The sequence below is a fragment of the Eleutherodactylus coqui genome, chromosome 2 (genome assembly GCF_035609145.1).
Source record: "Eleutherodactylus coqui strain aEleCoq1 chromosome 2, aEleCoq1.hap1, whole genome shotgun sequence".
Taxonomy (NCBI): domain Eukaryota; kingdom Metazoa; phylum Chordata; class Amphibia; order Anura; family Eleutherodactylidae; genus Eleutherodactylus; species Eleutherodactylus coqui.
Window position 1 is genome coordinate 176,917,962 of NC_089838.1, and position 26,507 is coordinate 176,944,468.

The window sequence follows — 26,507 nt, forward strand, 5'->3', positions numbered from 1 at the left end:
GTTTTCTAATTTATCGGACGAGCGCATAAAAAGCGCTCATGTGTCCGATACCATTGCAAAGCAATGGTTTTAAAAAAACGCCGGACGCATGCGCATGCGCAAATCGCGGCAATAAACGCCCGTGTGACTAAGCCCTTAATGTATTTTTTAGCGTCTGCCGTGCAGGATAAAAACTGTGTTTAATTTATAGGTTTTTACGGACGCATTGACACCAATCACGTGAGTTTTTAACTCTTTAAAAAAAAAAACAAAAAAAAAAACAAACCGTTCGTGCACTTTCACTTCTTTGTTTAAAATAAATTTTAACTATTCCCTGTGTTACTTTTAATTTAGTTTTTACATTTTTTATGTCCCTGTAGAGGACTTGATCCTTTGATCGCTATAATAATACATTGCAGTACTTCTACACGCCAATGCATTATTGCTATTCATAGTGATCATAGGCAATGACAGAACTGGAAGCTATTTTCTGGTGTCTAGTTGCCATGGCAACCCATTGGCCTTCTGAAATTATTTATTGAGGCAGGGCAATGACCTCACGGATTGAGAGCCCTCCCTTTGTGAACCCTTCATATGCCACGATCAGCACTGATCACAGTATGTAAGGGGTTAACAGCTGGGATCGGTGATCTCACCAACCCCTGCTCCTGCACCCAGAAGCTGTCTTTCAATTACAGCCTACTCCCACTGCGGATGGCGACAGCTCAGCTTCGAAAACTGTGTCATCCATGGGACATACGTTTATATCCATTGGTGTGAACAAGAGATGAGCGAACGTACTCGTTTAGGGCTATTTCGCAATCGAGCATCGCTTTTTTTGAGTAACTGCCTACTCGGGCGAAAAGATTCGGGGACCGCCGGGGGTGAGCGCGGGGTTGCAGAGGGAAGTGGGGGGGGGGGGGGGGGAAAGAGAGAACTCCCCCCTGTTCCCCACTGCTACCCCCCGCTCCACCACGCCGCCCCCCGAATCTTTTCACCCGAGTAGGCAGTTACTCGAAAAAAGCAATGCTCGATTGCAAAATAGCCCTAAACAAGTAAGTTCGCTCATCTCTAGTGTGAACCCCTTCCTAGTTAAGATGTAAATTTACGTCTTGTAGATGAAAGAAGTTAAGTCTAGATCATTTAAGTTTCTTTCTTTATTCTATTTCCCTGCCTTTGTACTTTTGGGAGAGTGGCGTTGGGGTGCTTCATAAGGGGAGTGTTGGTAAGGATTATATAAAAATCTACATTTATAACCTTTGATTACATAATGAAAAAATTCAATGCTGAAAAAAAAAGATTGCCAGAGCAAAGTGGGTAGTGAGAGAACGCATTTAAGTGATGCGCCCAATATGAGCGTAACGATAGGAAACAGTGAATCCTGGCACAGATAATAACATACTTAGGTAAGATTAGGGATCATTCTTCAATATAGATCTAACATTGACAGCTATAATCACTTTTTTCTTAAAGTATGGACATGATCATACCTTGGTATATTACAACACTCTGTATGCAGTAGTGCATATAAGATAACTTTGCAGCAAATTCAGTCTTCAAAATTATGACCATCCTGACACTAGGATTTTGAAATTGCTATCTCGTATGACTAAGCATACAGTAAATGGCTTTCTTTACATCTTGCAACTATGCACTTACCACTATTTGCCACCAGCAATCTTTGCCTATTGTTTTGACAACGGTTCATACATAAGCCCCAATGGGCAGTATTATACATGCAAGATAATAAAGGCATGACACTGTTGTATGACCATGCCTGCAGGGAAACTTTAAATGCATTTTCCAAGCTGAATCATATTAAGAGATAGGTGAGCAATAAAGTAAAATTTGAACATAAATTGCACAAAGTAATGCAACAAAGTTCTATGCCCTATTCTGTTAACAAAACACGAGCCTCTTTAATAATCAGATTCATGTTTTGGTTGTTTTTAAGAGGATCTGTCAGCTCTCCGGACTTGTCCGTTTTAGTAATCAGCATTCCCTATGAAATACAATTCCGGAGAATCTTTCCTTAGAACCAAGGGTGGAATCTACTAAAGACTGGCAAACTTACACAAGCCTTTAGCAGCAGTGCATAAGGCAAAGATGCATCAAACCCATTAAGAGCCGACATAGATCTCCGTTATAACGTACATCATTTTCTAGCATGAATTATAGTTACTGTGTCAGACTGCAAAGGCCATATGCCATCCCACTAGGCAACACCCACTACTATCACCACTTTGAAAAAAGGGTAAAAAATAGGAAATTATTGGACAACTGTAGCGTGCGCCATAATTTGTGACTTTTTCTTTTTACTACACAAAAACAATTATAGTACATAGCCCATAATATATTCATCCAAGTCTTGTGCAATTATTCTGTTGTCCCTCTTAGAAATTGACAACTGGGTGTTACCACTCTCCTTGTCAAAAGGATATGTCCCCACATGGTCTGACAAGGTCACTGACTAAGCAATGTGGGAATGGTAAAGTTATAGGAAAATTGCCAAGTGGACGTCTATGTGGTATCCTCACATGCAATAAAAATATAGTAAAAAAGGACAGCTCTCAAAGCAAACCCCAAAGGTACACAGCAGAATAAAACAAATAAAGTAAAAAATAGAATTCATTAAAATACTTAAAAATACTAACACTAGAGTTGGAACCCCCTCGGGACCCTCGCGGATAATGTTTACTGGATTAACTATTGTCATATAGTCATTTATTGGATCATTAAGCACTATAGATAGGAGTCTTTCCAGACCCAGTCCTCCATCTTTAAATTTGTCTTGACAGACTGGATTGAGCAGGACCCATACTGCAAGCGATAAGCTGATCCACCTGGGGTCAGAAAGTGGTGAAAACTCACTTGTGTTGTGAGGAGACCCTGTGGACAATTGCACAATAATTCTCTGAAGTCTCTACACATCACTAGTGCGCATGTTCAGGTTGCGGTGAAGAAATTGAGCACACGTGCTATCTGCTATGCCCAAGTATCGAGGTTGGCGCAGACGCATAGTGTGACAAGAATGCCGATCTGTGTGCAGTCGGTGAATGCAGCATCGGCAGACTTTTTAAAAACAAAGATATATTGTGCATATCTATTGAGACACAAATAGATGTCAAAGGTTGCTGTTCTCGGCATAGAATGGACTGTATCTTAGTAAACTAGTAAGAATTGGAGGAATATTTTATTTTTATTTGTGTTCATATGAATGTTCACATTGTGTCCTATTGTACATTCAAATAATAACTGGATGCTGGGTGCCAGTGGTATACCGCGAGGGCCCCGTGGTGGTCAAGACTCAAGTGTTAGTATTTTATTAAAATACCTTTTTTTACTCTCTATATTTTTTTATTTAGCTGTCTACTTTGGGGTTTACTATGAGAGTTATCATTTTTTAATTCGATTTCTACTGAATGGTAAAACTAGTTGTCAATTTCCAGGAGGGTTAACAGAGTAATATTCTAATGCAGAGTTATTTGATTGAAAATGCAAAAAATTACAAAAACAGGTCTATCAGGACAGCTGACAGGTCTTCTTTAAGTAGCAGTTCATACAGAAATGCACAGGAAGAGAGAAATTGTTAACTTACTCAACATAATATGTGCCGTAGATAGGATCATCAATTTTTTCCCAGCCATAAGGAAGCTCTGAAAGAAAAATGTAGAAATACCACCATATTATGTTACTGAGAAGAAATATCACAGAAAAGAGCACATTTGCATAACTATAGTACTTTACAGGATAACACTCAAGAAAAGGATGCCGGAATATAGAAATCACAACAATAGTTCTGTTGCTTTGTAATTAAAATTGTCTACTTTCGTCATGAGCACAATTGAACATTTTTTAAACTAATGAAACATAGAAGATTTATGACCGAAATATACCACATGGTCCATCTAGTCTTCTCTTAGAATTTCTCTCTCAGGACATCTACGTATCCCAGGCTGCTCGAGTTCATCTGCTAGAAGTTTGCTCCAAGCATTTACTACTCTTTCAGTAAAACAATGTTTTCTGACAGTGCTTATGATGTTTTCCCAACTAATTTTAGGTTTTGTCCCTTGTCCTTGTGTTTATAGAATTTTATAGAGCTAATAAAATAGAAGAGGATCAGGACGACAAAGAACGAGATGGCTAGATACAATCAAGGCCACCACTAACATGTCAATTACGAAACTGAAAGAAGCAGTGAAAGACAAGAATGTGTGGAGAACATTGATCCACGGAGTGACCGAAGGTCGGGTGCGACTCAACTGATAATCAAAATAAATAAAACGCTCCCTCTCAAATCTTGTATTAAAAACTTTTAAATAGTACATATGCTAGGTTATAATGAAATCTATGAAAAATTGTATATTCTGTAACTTTTTTGCACTTAACAGCCTTTTTTTAACGTCACTACTTGGCCACATTATATGAAATCCTTAAAGGGGTTCTGACATGAAAAAAAAAAAATTTGTACTCACCTTGCCTGGCCTGGCTCGATCGCCAGGCATGTCCCCTCCAGCCGGCATCTTCTTCTGTGCCTTTAAAGCAGAGCAGGAGCGGTCAAAAAGACCGCTTCCTGCTCTGGTCCGTCCGTCAGGCACTTCCGAGGTCAACGGACGGACCGCCACAGCAAGCACGTCACAAGCAGTGCTTGCTGTGGGCGGCCCGTCCGTCCTGGCTGAACTCCGGAGTGCTGAGCATGCGCAGTGGAGACGCGGCCCGTCCTGACTCCTGTCAGAGGGCACCTTTCCACTGCGCATGCGCGCGATCCCGGAGCGGCGCGGCTGCTGGAGGAAGAAGACTGCCTGCCGGGAGGCATACTAGCACTTTCTGCTTAGGTTAAGCAGCACTGCTGATTAGAGCCACCTGATTGGCTCTTCGGCACCACGTGACTGCACAGCGTGCACCAATCAGCTGGCTCTAGTCAGGCTGCTTAAAGGAGATGTCTCGAGGAAGCAGTGAATTTTTTTTTTGCCCAGTCCCCCTAATTAAACATACATTACTAATTACCCCTGTAAATGACTTTCCTAGCTGGTTTCTACTTACCGTTCCAGCGTTTCAGCAACTTATAAAACTTTTTCCCAAGATGGCCGCCAGCTCTTTTCGCATCGCTTGCTGTAGCCCGACGTGCGCGCTCCCGAGACGCTACCAGCTGTGTCTCCATGGCAACCAGACGCCCCGCAGCCGCCGACCGGACCCCTGGAGTGAACACGGCCGACCAGTCACCCACCGCCAGGCAGAAGGTAACCGGCGCAGCCCCCCCCCCCCCCCATCACAGCGGCAGCCCCCCCGGCCCAGAGACAGCCCCCCCCGGCCCAGCGCTAGTTCCCCCGGCCCAGCGACAGCCCCCCCGGCCCAGCGCTAGTTCCCCCGGCCTAGCGACAGCCCCCCCGGCCCAGCGACAGCCCCCCCCCGGCCCAGCGACAGCCCCCCCCCGTCCCAGCGACAGCCCCCCCCCGTCCAAGCGCTAGTTCCCCCGGCGCAGCGACAGCCCCCCCCATCGCAGCGGCAGCCCCCCCCCCGGCGCAGCCCAGCGCAGCGGCAGCCCCCCCGGCCCATCACTTACCAGGACAGCTGGACGGCGGGACAGCTGGGCGGCTTCTCCGGACAGCTTGGCAGCTCTGCACCTTCCTCTAACAGAGGAAGGTACAGAATGGCCGCTCCAGCGCGCTCCCGAGCAGTGACAGCTCGTCTGCGCATGCGCAGAAGAGCTGTAGCGGGGAGCACACTGAAGCGGCTCGTGCTGAAAGGAGAAGACCGGACTGCGCAAGCGCGTCTAAAAAAGCAAGCTGCCAGCGAATTTAGACGGAACCATGGAGACGAGGACGCTAGCAACGGAGCAGGTAAGTGAATAACTTCTGTATGGCTCATATTTAATGCACGATGTATATTACAAAGTGCATTAATATGGCCATACGGAAGTGTATAACCCCACTTGGTTTCGTGAGACCACCCCTTTAACCTAAGCAGAAAGTACTAATATGCTGCCGGGAGATGACCCCCCGATGTCAACAACAACAAGAGAACAGGTAAGTATAAGATTTTTATGCTTTAGCAGCCATTAACCCATGGGTTCCCTGGGTCCATTAGGCACACCAGGGAACAATGGCTGCTAAAGCATAAAAAAATTATTTGTGTCAGAACCCCTTTAAGCAAGTGGGATGACGACTACAGTGTCTACATACGCGGGACCTGGCTGCTCTAGAGACAGAGGCAGTGCACTGAATGCAGAAGAGCAATCGTGTAGCCTCTGTCTCCGTCTGCCTAACTGGCAGTTGTGCTGGGTTATACAGCTGTGCCTACTCCTGTCTCTAGAGTGGCCGGCTCTCGCATACACAGACAGTGCAGTTCATACACTGCTTGATTAGAAGTGGGGTACAGATTTCTGTGTGGCCATGTAGTGAAACAGCTTTTCCTAGTAGCCAATGAAAAAAACAACGCAAAACATGTTAAGTATATTAAAAAGTTACTTTCAATGAAATTAGCAGCAGAAAAAAAAAAATATATTTTTATTTTATATATACACATATACATAAACACACACACACACACACACACACACACACACACAGACACACACACTATATAGTACTCTGACTTATTTAAAACTTTTGATCACGTCCCCCCTTTTCCCTGCAGGCTATTAAGTTCTTTAAAGCTTTCCTGCTAAGTTTTATGCTTAAGATCATTTTGTAGGCCATCTATGGCCCAGTTCTATTTAATCCCTTAATACAGCACGTTTTCAAGTTTAAACGGTCACTAACTTTGCAAACAACTTGTGCTTATATCATAGCCAGTCTGAGAACTAGAAAACTACTTTTTTTACTTTACCTAAAAGTACCTGTGTGCTAAACAAATCCTTCTAAAGTGCTGGCCATTACGGGTCTCCCTTCCTCCTAACTTGCTGTCAACTGCCAGCTGTCAAGTGATGTCATTTCTGTTACTTAAGTCTATAGGATGGAGAACAGGAAGTGTAGGAGAGAGATTAGTCATTCTATTTATCGAAGTTTATGACAGCAGGAGGAGAGGAAGAAGAAGAGGAGGAGGAGAAGGAGTAGGAGTAGAGGCCCACAGATGTGTGGTTAAAGCTAATGGTGTGTTATCTTCTATTTATTCACATCTACACTGCTCAGTACTGCTGTACACTGTTCTACATGATGATATAATGTCTCTTGCTGTGTGTTACAGTTATACCACAATCTTCAGTTCTCTGTGTACAGTCTATAGAACATGACACAGCAGCCAGTCCCCTCCCACCAGGTTTGTAAGAACGAAGAATGAGATATACAGCTTACAAAGGGGGAAATGAGGACAATGCAGGATACAAGTCATATAGCTTTTTCTAAAGAGTCACCAGAAACATTAGGCATGCTTTAACCCTTTCCAATCCACTGTCTGACCTCTGAAGACATTATAATTTTAAGGCTGTACAGCTCCGATGTTGGAAGACATCCATCAGGGTTCTTACTGTTTATTGCCAGCCTCTCTGGTGTCGAAGCCTATCAAATGTGTCACCTCATGCAGTACTGGCTTTTGCCAGTAGATAGCGCCGTTGTATAACATCAGAAAAAGATCAAGCCCCTAGGAAAACCAGTATACAAATTGGATTGGAAGGGGTTAAGGATCAAGTACTTTTTTTTTCTCTTTTTCATTGTCACATTTGACAAATCATAACTTTTTATCATTCCATCAATATAGCGGAGTAAAAGGTTCTATTTTTTTGTGAGATTACTTGTAATTTTCACCATTTTCAAGTACATATACTATATTGATTAGCGCTTATTTTTTTGGGAGGGGTAAGGAATGCAGAAAAATCCAAATCCCAAATGTAACTTGTACTGTGTACAGCAAATGTCAGAGGATCTGATGTCCTAATGATTATGCCAACCCAAGTTTAATTAACATAACAAACTAGAATTAAACAAGTTAATTTGGAAAGTTGGAATTTTACTGTTTTCCGACTCCAAAAAGGAGTGAATCTTGAAGAATAATATTGTTCTGCATATTTATTGATATTCAAGATTCATTTATAAAGGTGTTTTCCCAGAAAACATCCTACTTGTGTATATTTACTTTCTGTATTCTTTCACTATTATTTTTCATATTTTAATTCCAAGTGTGAAGAATATGGTAATTATATTCAGTAAATATGAAAAGATGGCAACTCTGCTGCATATGTCCACCAAGACAGCTCTAAAGACCACTTTCAATGGAAGCAAGTTTAAAAATTCAGGACTCAGGGTATGTTTCTACATCTAAACCATTTTACTGCACAATCCTGGGGTGAGTTTCAATTACAATGTGTTGTAACAGGTAGACTGTAGTTTTACATTCTTAATCTATATAAACCAGCGTGTGTCCAGAAATATAAAACAGGGTTATGCCAAATATTCACTGAAAGTGTTCTTTAAAAAAATATGCAAATGCTCAGAAGTCATTGGCGCTACAGTACATCTAAAGAGACTTAAGATATACATAAGCAGATGCTTGTCCATACGTTTAAAGCTTACTCCATTAAAGTGGAAGTCCAGCTATGTTAAGATACCCTTAAGCTGCGGGAGTGATCTGCTGATAATCATCATGCAAGGGTGCCCAGGAGATTGCAGATTTCGCATTATTGTCTGCAAAACCGTCTACAGATGCAGGCTGCTTCTGACCGCCATATGTCCTTACTGATATAGTGTACTCAGCAGCAAGGAATTTTGGCAGAAACCTTCGCACTTAAAGCAAATATAGCAAACTTCCTCCTATTATAGCTGCTATGTGATGACACCTTGACACAGCTGAAATACAACCCATTGATCATGGCTTTCCATATATTCTACATTACCAATATCATTTCATGACGTGATTAAAAGTTATGAAATTCCTGTATTACATTTTGTGCTTTAACCCCCAATAGTCACATTAAAATTGGAAAAACCTCTCTGAAAAAGTTTTTATTGTGTGTAATGTTAACATATTTGATGTGGAACTCATTCAGCTTAAGTGTATTTTTAACCCCCTAGTGACAGAACTAATTTTAGTCTTAATAGCCAGTCAATGGTTTTCCCTTTTGTGTTCCAACAGTCATATAACTTTTTTATTTTTTCGTCAATGTAGCTGCACGACATCTAGTATTTTGCAGGATGAGGTCTAGTTTTTATAGGAACCAATTTCAGGTACATATAATGTATTGAATAACTTTTTTTTTCTGAGGACAATGGAATAAAGCAATTTCACCACCGTTTTTTGCGATTTATTTTTATGGCATTCACAGTGTGCTATAAATATTATGTTACCTTTATTCTAGAAGTCATTACGATTACAACACCAGTGAATTTATAAAGGTTTTATGTTTTACCACTTTTTCGCAACATAAATTTTTTTTTTTTACCAAAATACTGTGTGTGGCACCACATTCCAGGACAATTTGTAGTTTTTTTTGGTACCATTTCATAAGGGAAAAATACTTTTTACGTTTTATTTTTGTTTAAAATGGGATTAAAGTAATAGGAATAATTAAGTGAGCAAATCCCCATCATTTCATTCCTTTTCTGGGAAAAAAAAGCCTAGATGTGATAATCAGAGAGCAAATACACTTTTTGATTGCTGGGCAAGGAGGTGACAAACAAAAGTTCATATCATTCCTTCCCTGGGACAGAGGAGTGACATGAATACAGAAGAATCACAAATCCTCTCTGCTGCAGACTGGTCTCCCCTTCCTTTCTCCTCTGCACACACTGACTAAGGGCCCGTTCAGACGAGCGTATGCGCTAATGCGCTCGCACATGCGCGCGTATGAACGTGCGCACAAAAATGCGTGTGAACTAAGGTCCGTGCTTTACATATGCGTGTTAGCAAATGTGCTGTTGGCTGCATGGAGCGCATGTAGATGCGCTTCATACCTTGAGCTGTATCAGCATCCCAGCCAATATACACGGCGCCAGTATTTTAAGTATTGATAGTTGTGAGACACACGATTTTTCGCTCCCCAGCGAACTTTGGATTACTAAGTTTCCTCTTTTATATAACAGGCTGCACATCGTTTATTGGTGTTTACAACCAAACACATCCGGAACACAACATGGAGTGCTTAATGCAAAGGGAAAGACACAAAAGCATTTAGCTTTAGCATAAAAAAAAAAAATTACATTGCTGTCTATTGGGTCGTTCACACGACCGGACTCGCGTGCAGCGTGTCCCAGATGAGCCAATGTTAAGAGCAGCGCAGTACGGAGCAAACTGGTACGCATGTCCTTTATTCGTTGCTGCGCGCGTTCGCACGCACTAAAAACACGCCCATGTGAACACTTCATAGGAACTCCATAGTTTTATATAGGAGCGCAGTTTTGTGCGCGCGTATATGCGCGCGAAAACACGCTCGTCTGAACGGGCCCTTAAGGGTGCATTCACACGAGCGTGTGCGTACATAGGTGTGCACAAAACCACACACCCATGTAACATGCACAAACATGCGTTTGAATAATAGTCCATTCCCATTGCCTTCAATGGGGCCGTGGCTGCTGCCGGTGGCCCCATTGAAGACAGTGGGCTCCCAGCAACCCCTGCAGTGATTCTCAGGGAAGGGCTCGAAATATAAGCCCATCCCTGAAAAAAAAAATATTAAAGCAAAAAATAAAAGATTAGATGTTCGCGCCACCATCAGCTCGCGAAGGACCACATAGTAGATTAGGTTAGGCTGAATGAAAACAATGTCCATCTACTTCAGCCTGTTTCAACCCCCTTGTTGATCCAGAGGAAGGCAGAAAAAACTAAAAGGCAGAAGCCAATTAGCCCATTCAGGGGAAAAATTCATTCTCGACTCCATAAGGGCAGTCAGAATAATCCCTGGATTAACCTTTCATAGTTCCTACCTAAATGTAAGACCCGGAACAGCAACCCTGCTGGTCACCTAATGTCTATATCCTGTAATATCATAGTGCTCTAGAAAGACGTCTAGTCCCCTCTTAAACTCCTCGATGGATTTTGCCATCACCACATCCTTAGGCAGAGAGATTTCCACAGTCCCACTGCTCTTACAGTAAAGAATCGCGCTTCTGTTACCGACGCAGTCCTGGGTATAAATAGATCATGAGAGAGGTCCTTGTATTGTCCCCTCATGCATTTATACATAGTTATTTGATCACCCCTTAGCAGTCTTTTTTCCAGGGTGAATAATCCCAATTTGGATAGCCTCTCTGGGTATTCCAGTTCTCTCATTCCATTTATTAATTTAGTTGCCCTTCTTTGAACCCCCCTTAAGCACCGCAACATCTTTCCTGAGCACTGGTGTCCAGAACTGTACCCAGTATTCCATGTGAGGCCTGACAAGTGCCTTATGTAGTGGGAGAATAATGTTCTCGTCCCTCGCCCCTATACCTCTTTTTTTATGCACCCCAAGACTTTATTAGCTTTTGCAGCAGCTGACTGGCATTGGTTGCTCCAGTTTAATCTACAATCCACTAGTACCCCCAGGTCTTTTTCCATATTACTTTCCCCTAGCAGAACCCAGTTTAGTGTGTATTAGTGACAACCGTTTTTCCTGCCCATGTGCATAACCTTACATTTATCAACATTGAACTTCATTTGCCATTTTTCTGCCCAGGCCCCCAGCTTATCTAGGTCCTTTTGTAGCCATACATGGACTACAATGAGGTTGGTTGGGTTTCCATCATGGTCTCAGTCATATTACCCATATTACCCCAAAAAATAGCTTCTGCATTTTTTATGGAATCTGCAATAGGAACTCCACAATAAGGATGTTAATAGAGCCTGAAGAAAGACTTGATGGGTTTTAGCCTCTGGATATAAACAAAAAGGTTACCTCTCACATATAGATATTGACAATAGTGCGGAACTGATGCTCAAAGTATATTTGGCAATGTTCATATCTGGGTTGGACGCTGCATTAGGAGCCACCATTTCAGCTTCTAGTGCAGCAGTAAAAGAAGTGCTGTAACATAGTCAGAAATTTTTGGAGAGCATCTGTGCCATGTTTTACCATTTGTAGTTTATTGGTACTTCAGGCAATACGTCTCTTCCAATAGTAATGGCAAAACTAATAGGATGTGTGTATCTGTGTGAATGGCAGTCTATAGAAGCCTTTTCTATGCGCAAAATCAAAATATTTTACTGAGGAAAGAAAGTAAAGAAACGTCTTAAAATTAAGTAAGACCAATACAGACACTGAAAAATGAGCAATACAATAGAAAGAAGAAGGCATTTACACACAACCCAAAGTACATATCAAAGCATTTGTGAAATGCACATAGGATGGTAGGTTAATCACCCTCCCTTCTTCTTCCTTTATGTCCACATGCACTTGAAATGGATTTTTTTCTGTACTGACTTCTCGAGAGAAAACAAAGCCAGGTAATTTCCAGGTGGTTGGAATAAGATCACAGGACCCACCTGAGAAGGACTCCAGGAAGCTTAAGACAGAAAGTAGTAACTAACCAAAGTAATACTAAATTACTTATATATACACACACATCGGGGTTGTGGGGGTGGGCTAGTGACATAATAAATGAAAAAACTCACTGGAGTGGCTCGGTCACTTTCACAAATATCTTTCCTATAACCCCATGAGATCTGAGAGTCTAGATATGCACCACAAAGACATGTGGAATCTTGGATAATGAAGCTGAAGTATCAACCACTCTACTGAATTAAAATAATTAGCTATGGCCAGAATCGTATCTCGTCCAAATAACAAATGCTTTATGTGAATCTAATAGAAAAGGCATAACCAGGTATTCACCATCAGATACTTTGGGAAATTGCTTAATAATTTCAAATTATTTCTTATCAAACTATTCAGTCAGGTGTAACGACAAGCGAGCGAGCTAGACTTTAAAGGACGGGGGAAGTCATTTCAATAGTGTCTAAGGTGTACAATGACAGCAAGAGGAAGTTATTAGCAGTGCTTTACTTACAAATAGTACCCACAATCGGAACATAGTTGGGCTGTACATTTGATATCAGTGAATTCATTTTACTTTTTCATCTTATATATTGTAATTTTGTTTCTGCTAATTACACCAAAAAAATGATGTATTTAGTTAAAGGCAACCACGGGCAGCATAACCCTGGGGCAGGTATTCACAGTGTGCCCGTGTATACTTTATACTGAAGTGTTACAGCATTTCAAAATAAACATATTTTGACGTTTGTCTCGCAAAAGTCATTGAGGTGGGCCACACCGGCCTCTCCCCACCCACATAATGTAGACCGCCCTCTGTCTAAACACAAAAGGGGATAGAGATTCTTTTAATAAGACAAAGCCGTTAAATAATGTAGGCCTGCGAGACTCTGGTGAGATCCTGTGATTTGTATTTGGCTTGTTGCTAATATACTCCGCAGTACTGTACAGAGATTTTCATCACTCACATTAGTTACATTCCTTAATAAGAGGTCATAATCAAATTTCCCTATCACACATACACTAGGGTCAGCTACATAGAAGTCAATTAACTTGTTAGCATGTTTAGGGAGCTTGGAAGGCAATCATTGTATCTGGAGAAAACCCAAGCGAAGACAGAAAACAGAAAAATTCTATTCTGATATGGAGTTGCAAGACTACAATGCCAACTGTGGGGCTCCCAAACCAACTAAAGGAAGGATTTTTTTTCTTTGTATGTGGAAACCACATCTGATGGAGCACTTAAACTGAAAATGCCATAAACAGCCCTCCCTATTGTTTTAATAGTTAAGTAGGGACAATCGCATAACCAAATTACTACTTTTCAATACCAGTACATCCTTATGTATATTCTGGATTTGGCTTGGGCACCAAAGGTTGTGGACCTATTGGGTCCAATAACCCTTTCCAATCCAATTTGTATCCTGGTTTTCCTAGGGGGCTTACTCTTCTTCTACTGTTATACAACGGCGCTATATGCTAGCTAAAGCCAGTACTGCATGAGGTGACACGTTGGATAGACCCTGACAGCAGAGAGGCTGGCAATATACAGTAAGAGAAGCCCGATGGACGTCTTCAAACATCGGAGCTGTACAGCCTTAAATCATAATGTCTTCAGAGGTCAGACAGTGGATTGGAAAGGGTTAATATAAATATAGCAATGCCGTATCTGCTAAAATAAAAATGTACCATGGTTTTGACTGCTCTCCCAATCAACACTTTCTACATTACCAGCATCTATTTGTAAATATACTGCTTGCCAATCCAAAAACTTGAGCTCTGCTGAATAGTACTTGAAAAGGAAAGTATTGCTTTGGTACTTTCTATTATAGGGTACAGGTCTCTTTTATTAGTGAGGGTCCTTTTATACAGGATGATTATCGTTCAGATTATTGCTGGAGCACGGGAATATGAACGATAATCATTCAGTGTAAATGCTGCCAGCCACTGAACGATGAATGAAAAAGTAATTTGCTTATAGCTCATCATTCAGTTTCTGCAGGCATAAAAGTCAAATGACGATCAGCCTGTGTAAACAGGCAGTCATTCATCTATGAACGACTGCCTGCTTACTGTGAATGGAGGCATGCAGGTGGAAGCAATCTCCGACCCTCTCCATCTCCATTCATTGAGCAATCTTCACTCCTGTGGGTAAGCACAGTAGCAATAATCACAGGGATGACTGTCGGTTGCTTAAGCGGCTGACAATCATTCTATGTAAAAGGGACCCCAAGAGTAATGTATTAGAATTATTTGTTTTAAGAACAACAGACCTAATATGTGCAACTGATATTATGGCTGTTACACACAATTGCATTGATGATTATGTAAGCAGTTTTCTTTGTCGTGTAATACATGAAGGACTTGAAACAAATGATCATGCCAAATGAACCAAATATATAGGCCCCTAATAATGTTCATTGCCCTAAATCTGAGTCCCTAGAAGCGGAGAACACTTCTCATTTGTATTAGGACAGTGTGTAGTTTTAGAATGCTATGAGTAAGGACTAGAGATGAGCGAGCAACATAATGCTCAGGTGCTTGTTACTCGAGTCACGCTTTTCGTAATGCTCGAGCGCTCGTTTCGAGTAACGAACCCCATTGAAGTCAATGGGAGACTCGAGCATTTTTCAAGGTGACCCATGCTCCGCATAGGGGAGGGTGTGTGAATCACCTGAAAACATCAGAAAGTGATGGAAATACCACGGAAATGAATAGGGAACAGCAGGGGCAGCATGCATGGATGCATTGGAGGCTCCCATGTCACACTATTAAGTCAAATTGTGGGCAAGAGCCTGGCGGTCATCCCTCCAACAATTTAGTTAGGGCAGACCATTGCTATCCAATCCCCCCCAGGACGCAGGCATGAGCCTGCGTCCACAGTGTACTGAAAACTTTTCCCAGCACAGCGTCCAGCTATCCCCATCCCAGAAGGGGTAAGGCACACCCCTTCGCCTACTTTGCCGACGAGAGCTCCGCGACACCGTAGGCCGGTCCTTCCGCCTCATGACGTCCAACGCACCATGATGCCCCGGCGCGGAGCGACACGCGAAAGAGGAGTGGTCCTCTCCTCTCGTCTCAGGGGTTCGGGTCAACCCGCCTTTGTCCGGGAGTACTGGTGGAGAGCTGGCGGTCTTTGACCTATTTTCTCAAAGCGCCGAGGAGTGGGGATGCGCACACTGGAGTCAACGCACCGCAGCCGCCCCTCTGCGGCCTCCCTTTGGGAGAGAGCCACAGAGTCCCCGAGTCCCCACTCTGCATGTCCACCCGCGGTAGCTTGTGGGCGGCCGTCCGACCCGGGCACCCCCTCCGAGCAGGCGGGCACACAACGACACCTCTTCCAGTTGAGGAAGCGTGCAAACAGAAAAAAAAAGAAAAAAAATCTCTTCCCGAGGGGCTTGTTAACAGTGCCCCAGGGAAGGACAGCATGAACCGTGAAGAAATTAGTGCCCAAAGATGGTTACCGTGCTGGGATATGTTTCCGTACGCCGTGTGACCCTTTTAAGATTGTGCTTCATAGCTGACAAATCGCAGACAAATTAACGTATGATTGTGATTGCCATCCAATTCCACCTCCGTCGCAGCATTTCATTAGCCACAAATGCCAGCATAGGGGGGACTCAGAGGCCAGTACTTCTATATTGTTTAAGAAGAAAACAACCTATTTTAAAAAGAATTTTTTTTTTTTTTACCAAGATTGCAGGTGAGAACCTGAAAGATTTGTTGAGCGAGACTGCAGGGTAATTGTTTACCAGGAGTATAGGTGAACCCCTGAAAGATTAGTTTACCAAGAGTATAGGCGAACTCCTGAAACATTTGTTGACCAAGAGTATAGGCAAACCCCTGAAACATTTGTTGACCAAGAGTATAGGCAAACCCCCTGAAACATTTGTTGACCAAGAGTATAGGCGAACCCCTGAAACATTTGTGTACCAAGACTATAGGCGAACGCCTGAAAGACTTTGTACCAACAGTATAGATGTACCCCTGAAAGATTTTTTATAACATAGAGCTCATACTGGCTTCAGGGGATCCAGGTAGGGGTCCACCGACAGACAAGCTACCGCCTGTCCCAGCCACTGCCTCTCCCCGAGGAGCTTATTTCCCAGTGCCCCAGCAAATGACAGCATGTACTTTGAAGAAATTTGAGTGGCCAAACTAGGCACAGTTGCAGCCCGCCCAGGACCTCGGCATTTGCCCACACCCTCATTTGGGCGCCCACCTCCACGTCCTTGTCCTCGACCCTTACCCCTAGTCTTAATCATGTTGCATAATGCACTGCGTCAAAATGCTATGCAAACTGCGAGGTATTTTGCGTACACTTTAAGCCAAAAATACACGGTGTAAAATGTCTACAGTCTTGTGTGTCCTCTCGATCTGCACTATATAACACTTGGGCCTATTATGCAAATGCTTTCAGCCAAACCCCCCCCCCCCCCAAATGAAACATGAGTAGTTTTGTTCCTATATAGTCTGTGTACACCAGTAACAGTATACTCTATTGAACTGGTAACCGTATGCAGTATACAGCCGGGATTCTTGTGAATGCTTTGTGCACCCTACTGGTCCCAGGCAGCCAAACTGCTGATGCACACAAAGATGAGTTGTAGTCCTAAAAAGGACTGTTGGGTTCCAATAATTCTAATCTTATGCCACCTCCATCACAAACTTTCATGAGCCACAAACGTGGGCATAAAGGGGACTCAGATGCCAGTACTTCTACACATCTCCACAATTCAACCACCCATTCTACAACAAAACATTTTTTACCCAAAGTGCTGGCGAACCCATGAAAGATTTGTTTATTAAGAGTATAGGCGAACCCCTGAAACATTGGTGTACCAAGAGTATAGGTGAACCCCTGAAACACTTGTGTACCAAGAGTATAGGCGAACCCCTGAAAACATTTGTGTACCAAGAGTATAGGCGAATCCCTGAAACATTTGTATACCAAGAGTATAGGCGAACCCCTAAAACAATTGCTTTACGAAGAGTATAAGCGAACCCCTGAATTTTTTTTTCCAACATAGAGCTCGTACTTGCTTAATTTGCTAAAAGAGCCTGGAGGCAGCCCTCCAAAAAAAATTAGTTTTTACAGAGTAACAAGCACCTCGAGTAACAAGCACCTTCGAGTATGCTACTGCTCGGACGAGCATGCTCGCTCATCTCTAGTAAGGACCATACAGGTAATACAAGTGTTTTGTTGTGCTTCGATGCTTGTATCTAGACTAAAGAACAGGAATTTCAGAGGTTATATGCTGCTAGTTCTTCCTCAATTTTTAGATTGCTGTTGCTACAGTGGACTATTTCACATGCATGTACTATACCTAAATAAGATTAGCTGGCCAACTTTTTTTTTGTTATTGAGTGCACTCAAGTTAGAGGGGTTGCCCAGTTGTAGACTATTGATGGCCTATCCTAAGAATAGGCAATCAATAGTAGGATCAGTGAGGGTCTGCTGCCTGTTACTCCTGCCGATCAGCTGTTCTCTGGGCTTTGTACTCATGCACAGAGCGGATTTCTGCAGAAAGCAGACATCACTGTTCTCACTGCAGTGGCCAGGCATGGTATTGCAGGCCAAGTTCCCATATTCAATGCATATAATACCCAGCCTGGCCACTTCAGAAATCGGCTCACTGCATGAGCTCAAAGGCCCAGCTTACGGCTGATCAGTAGCAAACCCAGGCAGCAGACCCTCATTGAGCTACCACTGATGGCATATCCCAAGAATAGGCAATCAATAGTTTATAACTCTGTCTGATCCCAGGAAATGTATATGTACAGGAGGTGATTTTTGCTCTGTGTGATTCATTATACCATCTGCCAAAATTCTTTATCCTAAAACAAATCTGGAGTGACAATACCAGGAAGAAAATGTACTGAAAAAACGGATATGCTCATTGCTCAATATACAAATGACATTTTGAAAATTTACTGCCCAATTTATATGCCAATTTGCCAGTGATAAAAGAGGAGTTTTGGTTGTTTACTTTTTTTTTCTAGATAAATGTCAGTTTCTTCCTGCTTTATGTCATAAGCTCTGGTATAACAGCTCATTTGGGAATCACCATATGTATTTTGTCACGGACACCAATGAAATCTCTTGCTTATCTTCTTTTCAGTATTTATGCATTAGTAAGCACACAGCATCTGTGTCAGTGTGTTTGACTATTTAAACAAGTGTCCTCCTCTATAAGCAATGTTGTTCTAATACTCATGATTCTCTATATGGGAAATGCTAAATAATTAGGCAACAAAAAGATAAAAAAATGCAATTCAATGTACACATGTGACAGAAGTTCTAAGCATTTATGTATACTTCATCCAGTAATTGTCTAATTGGTATAGTTTCATTTATTAGCAAAATATGTCCAGTCGTGGTACAGGTAGAAGCTATGTGAGCAAACCGTGAAGAAAATGGCTAACACAAACCAACATGCAAGTGTGCATACTATCAGGCAAAAGGAGGCCGAATCATCAGACCATAGCATTTTACCAAGTAGTGCTCGGGGGAACTCCTGAATAACAGTAGGACATATTTTATTAATAAGCATCGTTGGCCCACCATGAGAAATACAATATAAACTAATTCATAGATTCCAAAAAAACAAATCCATCACTTGGATGCAATGTTTTTTTTATACAGGTGCTCTTGTCTGAAAGATGATGACCACACAGGTTTAAAGGGTATACTGGGGATAAAGTTGCTCTTGGTACACAACAAAAATTTCTTTGTATTCAAATCACATGCAAGCAGGGACTTAGCTAAAGGCTTGCGGGCCCAGGAGCAAAAGTTTAGCTTGGGACCCCCCAACTTCTCTTAACACAGAGACGTAACTTGAAGCTTCTCGGCCCCAATGCAAAACCTGTAACATAATACTTTATTCATAGTACTGGGATCCCTATATGGAGAAGAAAGGTCTTAGGGTGCCTGTCCACGGGCGCGATTTCGCCGGCGGTAAATCACCGGCGAATCAAGCCGGCTGACGCTTCCCATAGCACTGCTATGGAAAGCGCCGGCACCTGTCCACGAGCAGAGAATCATTGTGATTCTCCGGTCGCGGTGGGCAATTCGCAGCATGCTGCGAATTGCCCCGATTCTCCGCGGCCAGCCTATCTATCAGATAGGGCTAACCGGCGGAGAATCAGCGGCGGCTCCTGCTCCCGGGCAGATCTCCGCTGTGGGAGTTCACATCGCCCGTGGACAGGGGGGCCTAATCGGCGCCTGGGCGCGACCGCATCCCCTGTATCCCCCATATAGTTATGCCAGTGCTGCAGAGTAAGTCACATTGACAGGAATATGTAAGGGCATTGTTGGGGAATAGGAAATTCCTCAAATCCTCCTTAGTCATTACTTTATCAAAATGATCTCTCATTCTTAAATGATCACTAACTTTTCAAACAGCTTGTGCTTATATATGATATGATAGACAGTGTGATAAACTAGAAGAAGTGCTATTTACGTAAAGCTAAGTTTTATTTCCCTTTAAAATCACTCTAAAGGGTTGACCACTAGGGGTCTCCCTCATAACTTGCTGTCCACGGCCTTCTGTCATGTGATGTTATCTCTGTTACTGAAGATGGCAGGATGACAGCACAGGAAGTATAGGAGAGAGATAAGGCCGCATGCACACGGGAGGTTCAGATTACGCATGCGGGAGCCCGCAGCAGAATCCGACCCTGTGCCCAGCCGGCATCCCCACTTATTTGTATTATCTTCTTTTCTGTACTGCGGATTGTCCACCTGGCTCGCAGTCAGACATGTGCAGTACAGATTTTTTTTTTTTTTTTTTTTAAATTCCTGCAATTGCCACGGGTCGGACGGCTTCCATTGACTTAAACGGAAGCCATCCATGTGGAATCTGCAGGACAATAGAGCATGCTGGGATTTTTCATCCGAGAGTGGAAACCACAATTGGTTTTCCCTCATGTGCGTGAAGAAGCATTTTTGCATTGCATGCTATGGGCGGTATTTACTGCAGAATCCAAAGGCAGTCGCCCACTTCAAATTCCACAATTCAAATTAACCCATGCACATTCACCCCAAGTCACCTTGCTCACTGAAGACTATGAAAGCAGAGGGGAGAGAAGACACACAGATGTGCAGTTAGCAGCAGTTAACTCACAATTAGCTCTATTTATTTAAATCTCCACGGCTCTGTACTGTTAGACATATTATCATCATCATGTAGGACAATGTACGTGTATTACAGAGAGAACACAATCTGCAGTTTTCTGTGCACACTCTAAGGCTGCATTCCCACGAACGTATATCGGCTCGGTTTTAACGCCGAGCCGATATACATCATGCTCATGTGCAAGGGGGTGGGGGGAGGATGGAAGAGCCAGGAGCAGGAACTGGGCTCCCGCCCCCCCTCTGCCCCCTCTCTGCCCCCTCTCTGCCCCTCTGCACTATTTGCAATGGAAGGAGGCGGGATGGGGGCGGGCCAATTCTTAAAACTTAGCCCCGCCCCAGTCCAACCTCCTTTCATTGCAAATAGTGCAGAGGGGCGGAGAGGAGGCAGAGAGGGGGCAGAGAGGGGGCGGGAGCCCAGTTCCTGCTCCTGGCTCTTCCATCCTCCCCCCCCCCCCCTGCACATGAGCACGACGTATATCGGCTCGGCGTGAAAACCGAGCCGATATACGTTCATGTGAATGCACCCTATAGAACATAATACAGCAGCTAGGATCCTCTCACCAGTTCTGAAAGAACTGAGAATCAGATATAAAGCCAATAGAGAGGGAATATGGGGAAAATGCAGGACACAAGTCACATAATGGCCAGAAATAATCTTACTCCTCATGTACACACACATTCACCCTATGTTGATTTTGCAAATGGAAGCTATGGCCAGCCAGGCATTTTCCCTGCAACATCCACTGTAGGGTAAATATAGTTTTGCATGGTGGTGGTTCTTCTGACTGATAGAGGGGAGTCCTGTATGGGGGATCCCCTCTATGATGTGCATATGACCTAATAAAGAAAAACCCAAAACTATAATCTCTATAAGACAACCCCTTTAAGTTTGCATCACAATGCTATCTTCCAAGGACATGATGTTATCCTAGACTCAAGAGTGCATGGAAAAGATGCCCAAACGAAAACAGTAAAGACGTAAAAGGTGCCAAAGAGAAATTCCATTGTATAAGACATATGAACTCTATCAGATCCAAATAGGCAAATGATGTGTTGTATACATACAAGGCATTAATAAAAAGGTCATGTAAATTAATCTACAATAAAGCATTACTCAATATTCTGATAACGATGGCTGTAAAACGTTTGACAGCATATGCTGATAGCTTAAGTGATTATTAAAACACTACACCCAACCTCTACAGAAATAGGTGACACTACAGGTCATCGATCCAGTATGTGTAACATAATACACTGAATGACAGTCATCATGTCTGTCTTTATGAGGCACTTAAATCAGGACTCCAATCTCTTCCTGTAATCCCCCTATTCCAGCCATATGGTCCTTTCAGCATATTTAATGTTGTGTTACACTGTCTACCAGAGCAAAGTAATTAAATCCTATTAGTTACCAATTAATGGAAACAATGTGCATTAACAGATGGAGCTACATATCATTAGGTGCTTGCAGGAAACTGCAATCTTGTATCCCCTCTCATAGAATCTCATTATTCCCTCATTGATTACTGCAACCTTTGCTGTTCCATGTTCTAGAATGAATGCTTGCTTTTCCTTTGTATAGAATAGATAGGAAGGAACATATAGTTTAGAATGTGCCAAGAGCAAACTTTTGTTTTCAAATTATATCAAGTATTACCACCAGATGCCAGTGTAGAGGACCTGTCACCACTCCGGACAAGTCTGCATGAGCAAATAATGCTACAGTGACTTTCCGTAGACCTGTGACGTGCCGTACCTCAGTTATTCTTCCTAAATATTTATGAATAGGCTGACGACTGGGGTGTACTATTCCAATTGTCGAAGGGGTGTATCCCTACAGTCCGATATAATCAGTATCGCATGGAAAATGTCAGACTGTGTGGGGACACATCCCCAACTGATAACATCCAGCTGTCAATATAATATTATATATATATAGTAGGAATAACTGAGGAACTGCGCAATGAAGATTTCCAAGGCTGTTATTACATGAGCGTTGCCGGCTGCAACTGGTACTCGCTAATGTTAACACACGAGTATTAACTGCTCTTATTGAAGCCCCTATGAAGATTCTGCAAAATTGTTATTTCATGAAGAATAGACGTGTTTACTAAGAGCTGACAGTTCCTGTAACACAAATAGAACACCTAATAGAACACTACTGATTGACTCTAATAGGTAGTGTTCCTATATGCATTCCATTTCCAGTGCTAGGTATCTCAAGCCTCACTTACATGCAACGATTATCGCTCAAAATTCATTCAAACTATGGCTTTTGAGCGATAATCGTTGCGTGTAAATGCTACCATCGTTTGCTTTTCATCTGAATGATGATTTTTAGTAGAATTTAAAATCCCTCAGCTGGGTAGGGCAGCTTATAGTAGGGACCGCACACTGTGTTTTTCCATGGGAGCGCTGATAACATTGTATTCAGCTGCAGTCTCGCGACAGAACAAAAGGGCTGTATGCAGAAAACAGACCACTTACTGTTATCTGCATACAGCGCAAAGAGCCTAATTTACATGCAAATGAAGGTAATAAGCTGCTAACGGGCATTAGTGCCCATTAGCAGCCTATGCAAAATGATCGCTCAAACTGTCATTCTCTCTATCTTTTGAACAAATTTTGAGCGCTTATCTTGGCAGGGGCTTTAGAATGATGTACACAGGTTATCTGAAAAGATATGACTATGATGATAAAGATGATCGTAACCTTTATCCACGTGGTATAGCTGCTCATCTATATGTATATCATATAAAATGTACAAACATAAAAATGTAATTTCTTCTGTAAATCCTATAGGATGTTCAGGCTTTATATTGCACAGTATTCACACTGTAATTCTATAGAGAACACTTATTCACTGTATATAAATATTCCAATATATACTTGTTGATCTGTATTTTAGGTTGACTATCTTTAATTAGGTATTCAGGAGACAGGACACTTTTTAAAATTTTCACCCATCTACTGAATGGGGAAAACTGATAGATTGGTGAGGGTCTAACCACTGGGTCCTCCACCAATTTCAAGAAGAGGAGTCCCGTTTCCCCATTCCTTCTCACTGCGGGCTCACAGTGAGGAGATTGAATTAACGGTCGCACATGGCAATGCCACTCCATTCAATTTAACAGTGATAACAGTGAAGACAATTGGTAATTCAATGTAAATATTCCATGGCCACTGAAGGAACTACGTCAACTAAAGGATATAATTATGAAGCCTTCAGACAAAGGAGACAATGTGATTTCAAGGCCTAGGAAGATGTCCGAACAAGAGATGTCATGACAATTATGAAATACTGATTGTTAAAAGTGATTGACTTTTAACTCCTCATTTTCATACAGGAGTGAATTACAAGAGATCCCACAATGAGAAGATAATCTTCTATCAAGGTCATAATTTGATTGTTTAATTGTATCCAATCCCACTATAGTGATTTATTACCAAAAATGCACAAAATTCCATGATCCTCCCTGGTTGACAGATTGTATCAGGTATGAATAATTTTTGTGTACTGACTTGTAAACTAAATTATTTTTCCTACAACCTCTAGTATAAAACGCTGGAAGAGGACATGTTATTTGGTATCATATGATATTGAATCAATGTATACAACAATTAGACATTCAGATGGAATCTGTGCCATAAAGTTTTTTCCTTTGATGAGTGATATTGGCAGGGATATGCCGAGTTTCATTCTTGAAGCTTAGGAATTTATATCCATAATATTTTATTTTCAGAGAGACCCTCTACCTACAGCTCCATGGAGTGGTAGTGGCGGCATCTTGTGTGCCTTCATATGCCAACCTTTTCTTGGGGCAGGAGAGCAAAATCCTGATCAATCCATGTCCTTTGGATCCAAAAGTTCCAATTTTGGGTCATTTTGCATGTGATGTGTTGATGATTTGGCAGGGTTTGGTTTGATTTATAACAGTTTCTCTTTTCTTAATCAGAACAACTTCATCATCAATCATTTTAGAACAGCCTAACAGGTAGTTATGGAGGGATTTTTACAAACAGATGTATTTTTAAAAAGTACATCTGCCAATACTTGACTTCATGTTATGTCATCACATCCAACTCATCTAATTAGTAATATACTAGTGGGACAATGTCTTCCTATTCAATGGATTTACTCAGAACAAAGTACCTCCTCTGTAGGCTTCCTGCGGCCAGTGCACCCCAGCTTCTGGTTCCCAGCGGCCTGTAGTTGCCACACCTGACCAGGTGGCTGAGAATCAGAAGCCAGGAGCGCTGACAGTGGGAAGCCGTCGGAGGAAGTGAGGGGGAGCGCTGCATAGCATTAAATCAACTGTGGATACGCAGCCGATTTCTTTCTAAAATCCGTACCAAATGGTGTGGATTTTGACTGTTTTTTGGATGTGGAAATGCTGCATAATTTGCCACAGAAATTTCAGCTGCGGACTACTAGCCTCTGTAGTAATAATGACACCCACAGTAGCCTTAGTAGTAATAATGACTCTATATTGTCCCCAGTAGTAACAGTAACCCCCACATTAGCCCCAATAGTAATAGTGACCCCTATATTAGCCCTAGTAGTAACAGTAACCCCCACAGTGCCCCCAGTAGTAAAAGGGTCCCCTATATCGGCCCCAGTAGTAATGGTGACCCCCATATTGGCCCCAGTAGTAATAGTGTCCCCTATATTGGCCTCAGTAGTAATAGTGACCTCTACAGTAGCATCAGTAGTAATAGTGACCCCTAAAATTGGCTGTGGTAACTACCACACTGTCCCCAGTAGTACTAGTGACCTCCACAGTGTCCCCAGTAGTAATAGTGTCCCATATGTTGGCCCCAGTAGTAATAGTGACCCCCACAGTGGCCACAGAAGCAATTATCCCCTATGTTGGCCCCAGTAGTAATAGTAACCCCTACAATAGCCCCAATAGTAATAGCTTCCCCCTGAGAATCATATACTTACCTTCTCCTTGACGTTGAAGCGCTGCTGCTTCTCTTATCTTCCCTGCCGTGGGTGGAAGTGTGTGTGCCCAAATTCCTCCTCCCTTCTCCTCACCTCCTGCGGAACCAAGGAGAAGAGGTCAGGGGAGGAAGATCCTGGGTGCACACACTGCCAACAGTATGTGCACATATAGTAGCGCTGTTGAGTGAATACTGGCTAGGAGAGCACCCCTTCTGGCAATCACTACCGTAGTGAGCAGCCGTCGGTAAGTGTGCCAACAGAGAGGGCCCTACATGCCCTCTCTGTCATGCATGTCATAGGTTCGCCACCACTGTCCTATAGGCCTTCCACTCACCCAGACTGCATCTGTGGTCCAGTGGCAGTGCAAAGTCTGTGACCACTGACCTTTCCCCCTTAGAATCAGCACTGGGTATAGGATGGCACAGGAAGATGCCAGGAAAGAAAGGTCAGCAGTCACAGACCCTGCACTGCCGCCGGACTGAACCTGCAGGCTGGGCGAGTGGAATGCCTATTAGATAGCTGCACGACCGGTGCGCCATAGAGAAGGAGGCAGCAGGCCAGATTCTTTCTGTGAGCCTTAAGTTCAACATGTGTGGGCTAATTTTTTTTGTTCAATTCGGCCGTAGATGGGGGTTTATACAGTGTGGTGGTTGTTTTAAAAGCTCAATTACTGATCGAGCATATACCTTCTGTGATACTACTATTACTCAGCAATTATAACTATAAACAAATCATAATCCCCCCCCCCCCCAAAAAAAATATTTAGACACATACAATGGAAAAAAAACAAACAACTTCTCTTCCTTCTCACCTCTTTCCCTCACGCTCTTTAAATCCCATCAAAGCAAAAAGAAACTCTGTGGATTCATCACTTGAACACATTTACACCAAATACCTAAAATGAAAATATGAGTTTTGCTCCTTTCATTTGATCTGATCCTCTGGGTCATATAGCATGTTCTGATGTATTTTGCATTTGTTTTTATATATTGTGTTAATTAGTATTTTGGAGGGGAGGGCTTGTTTTCGTTGTGTCACATCGGTCA

The 26,507-nt window shown here is 42.6% G+C and overlaps 1 protein-coding gene across 5 annotated transcripts in view; it reads right to left on the reverse strand.

Moving 5' to 3' along the window:
- MAGI2 (membrane associated guanylate kinase, WW and PDZ domain containing 2) overlaps positions 1-26,507 on the reverse strand; it is a 955,112-nt gene that overhangs the window by 222,433 nt on the left and 706,172 nt on the right. For 4 of the 5 annotated variants that reach the window (XM_066592005.1, XM_066592007.1, XM_066592003.1 and 1 more), the window contains exon 7: positions 3,578-3,635. In XM_066592005.1, coding sequence (XP_066448102.1) covers positions 3,578-3,635 — 58 coding nt within the window. Of the gene's footprint in view, positions 1-3,577; positions 3,636-25,461; positions 25,558-26,507 lie in introns of all 5 variants that reach the window. The other variant, XM_066592004.1, reaches the window with a different exon arrangement.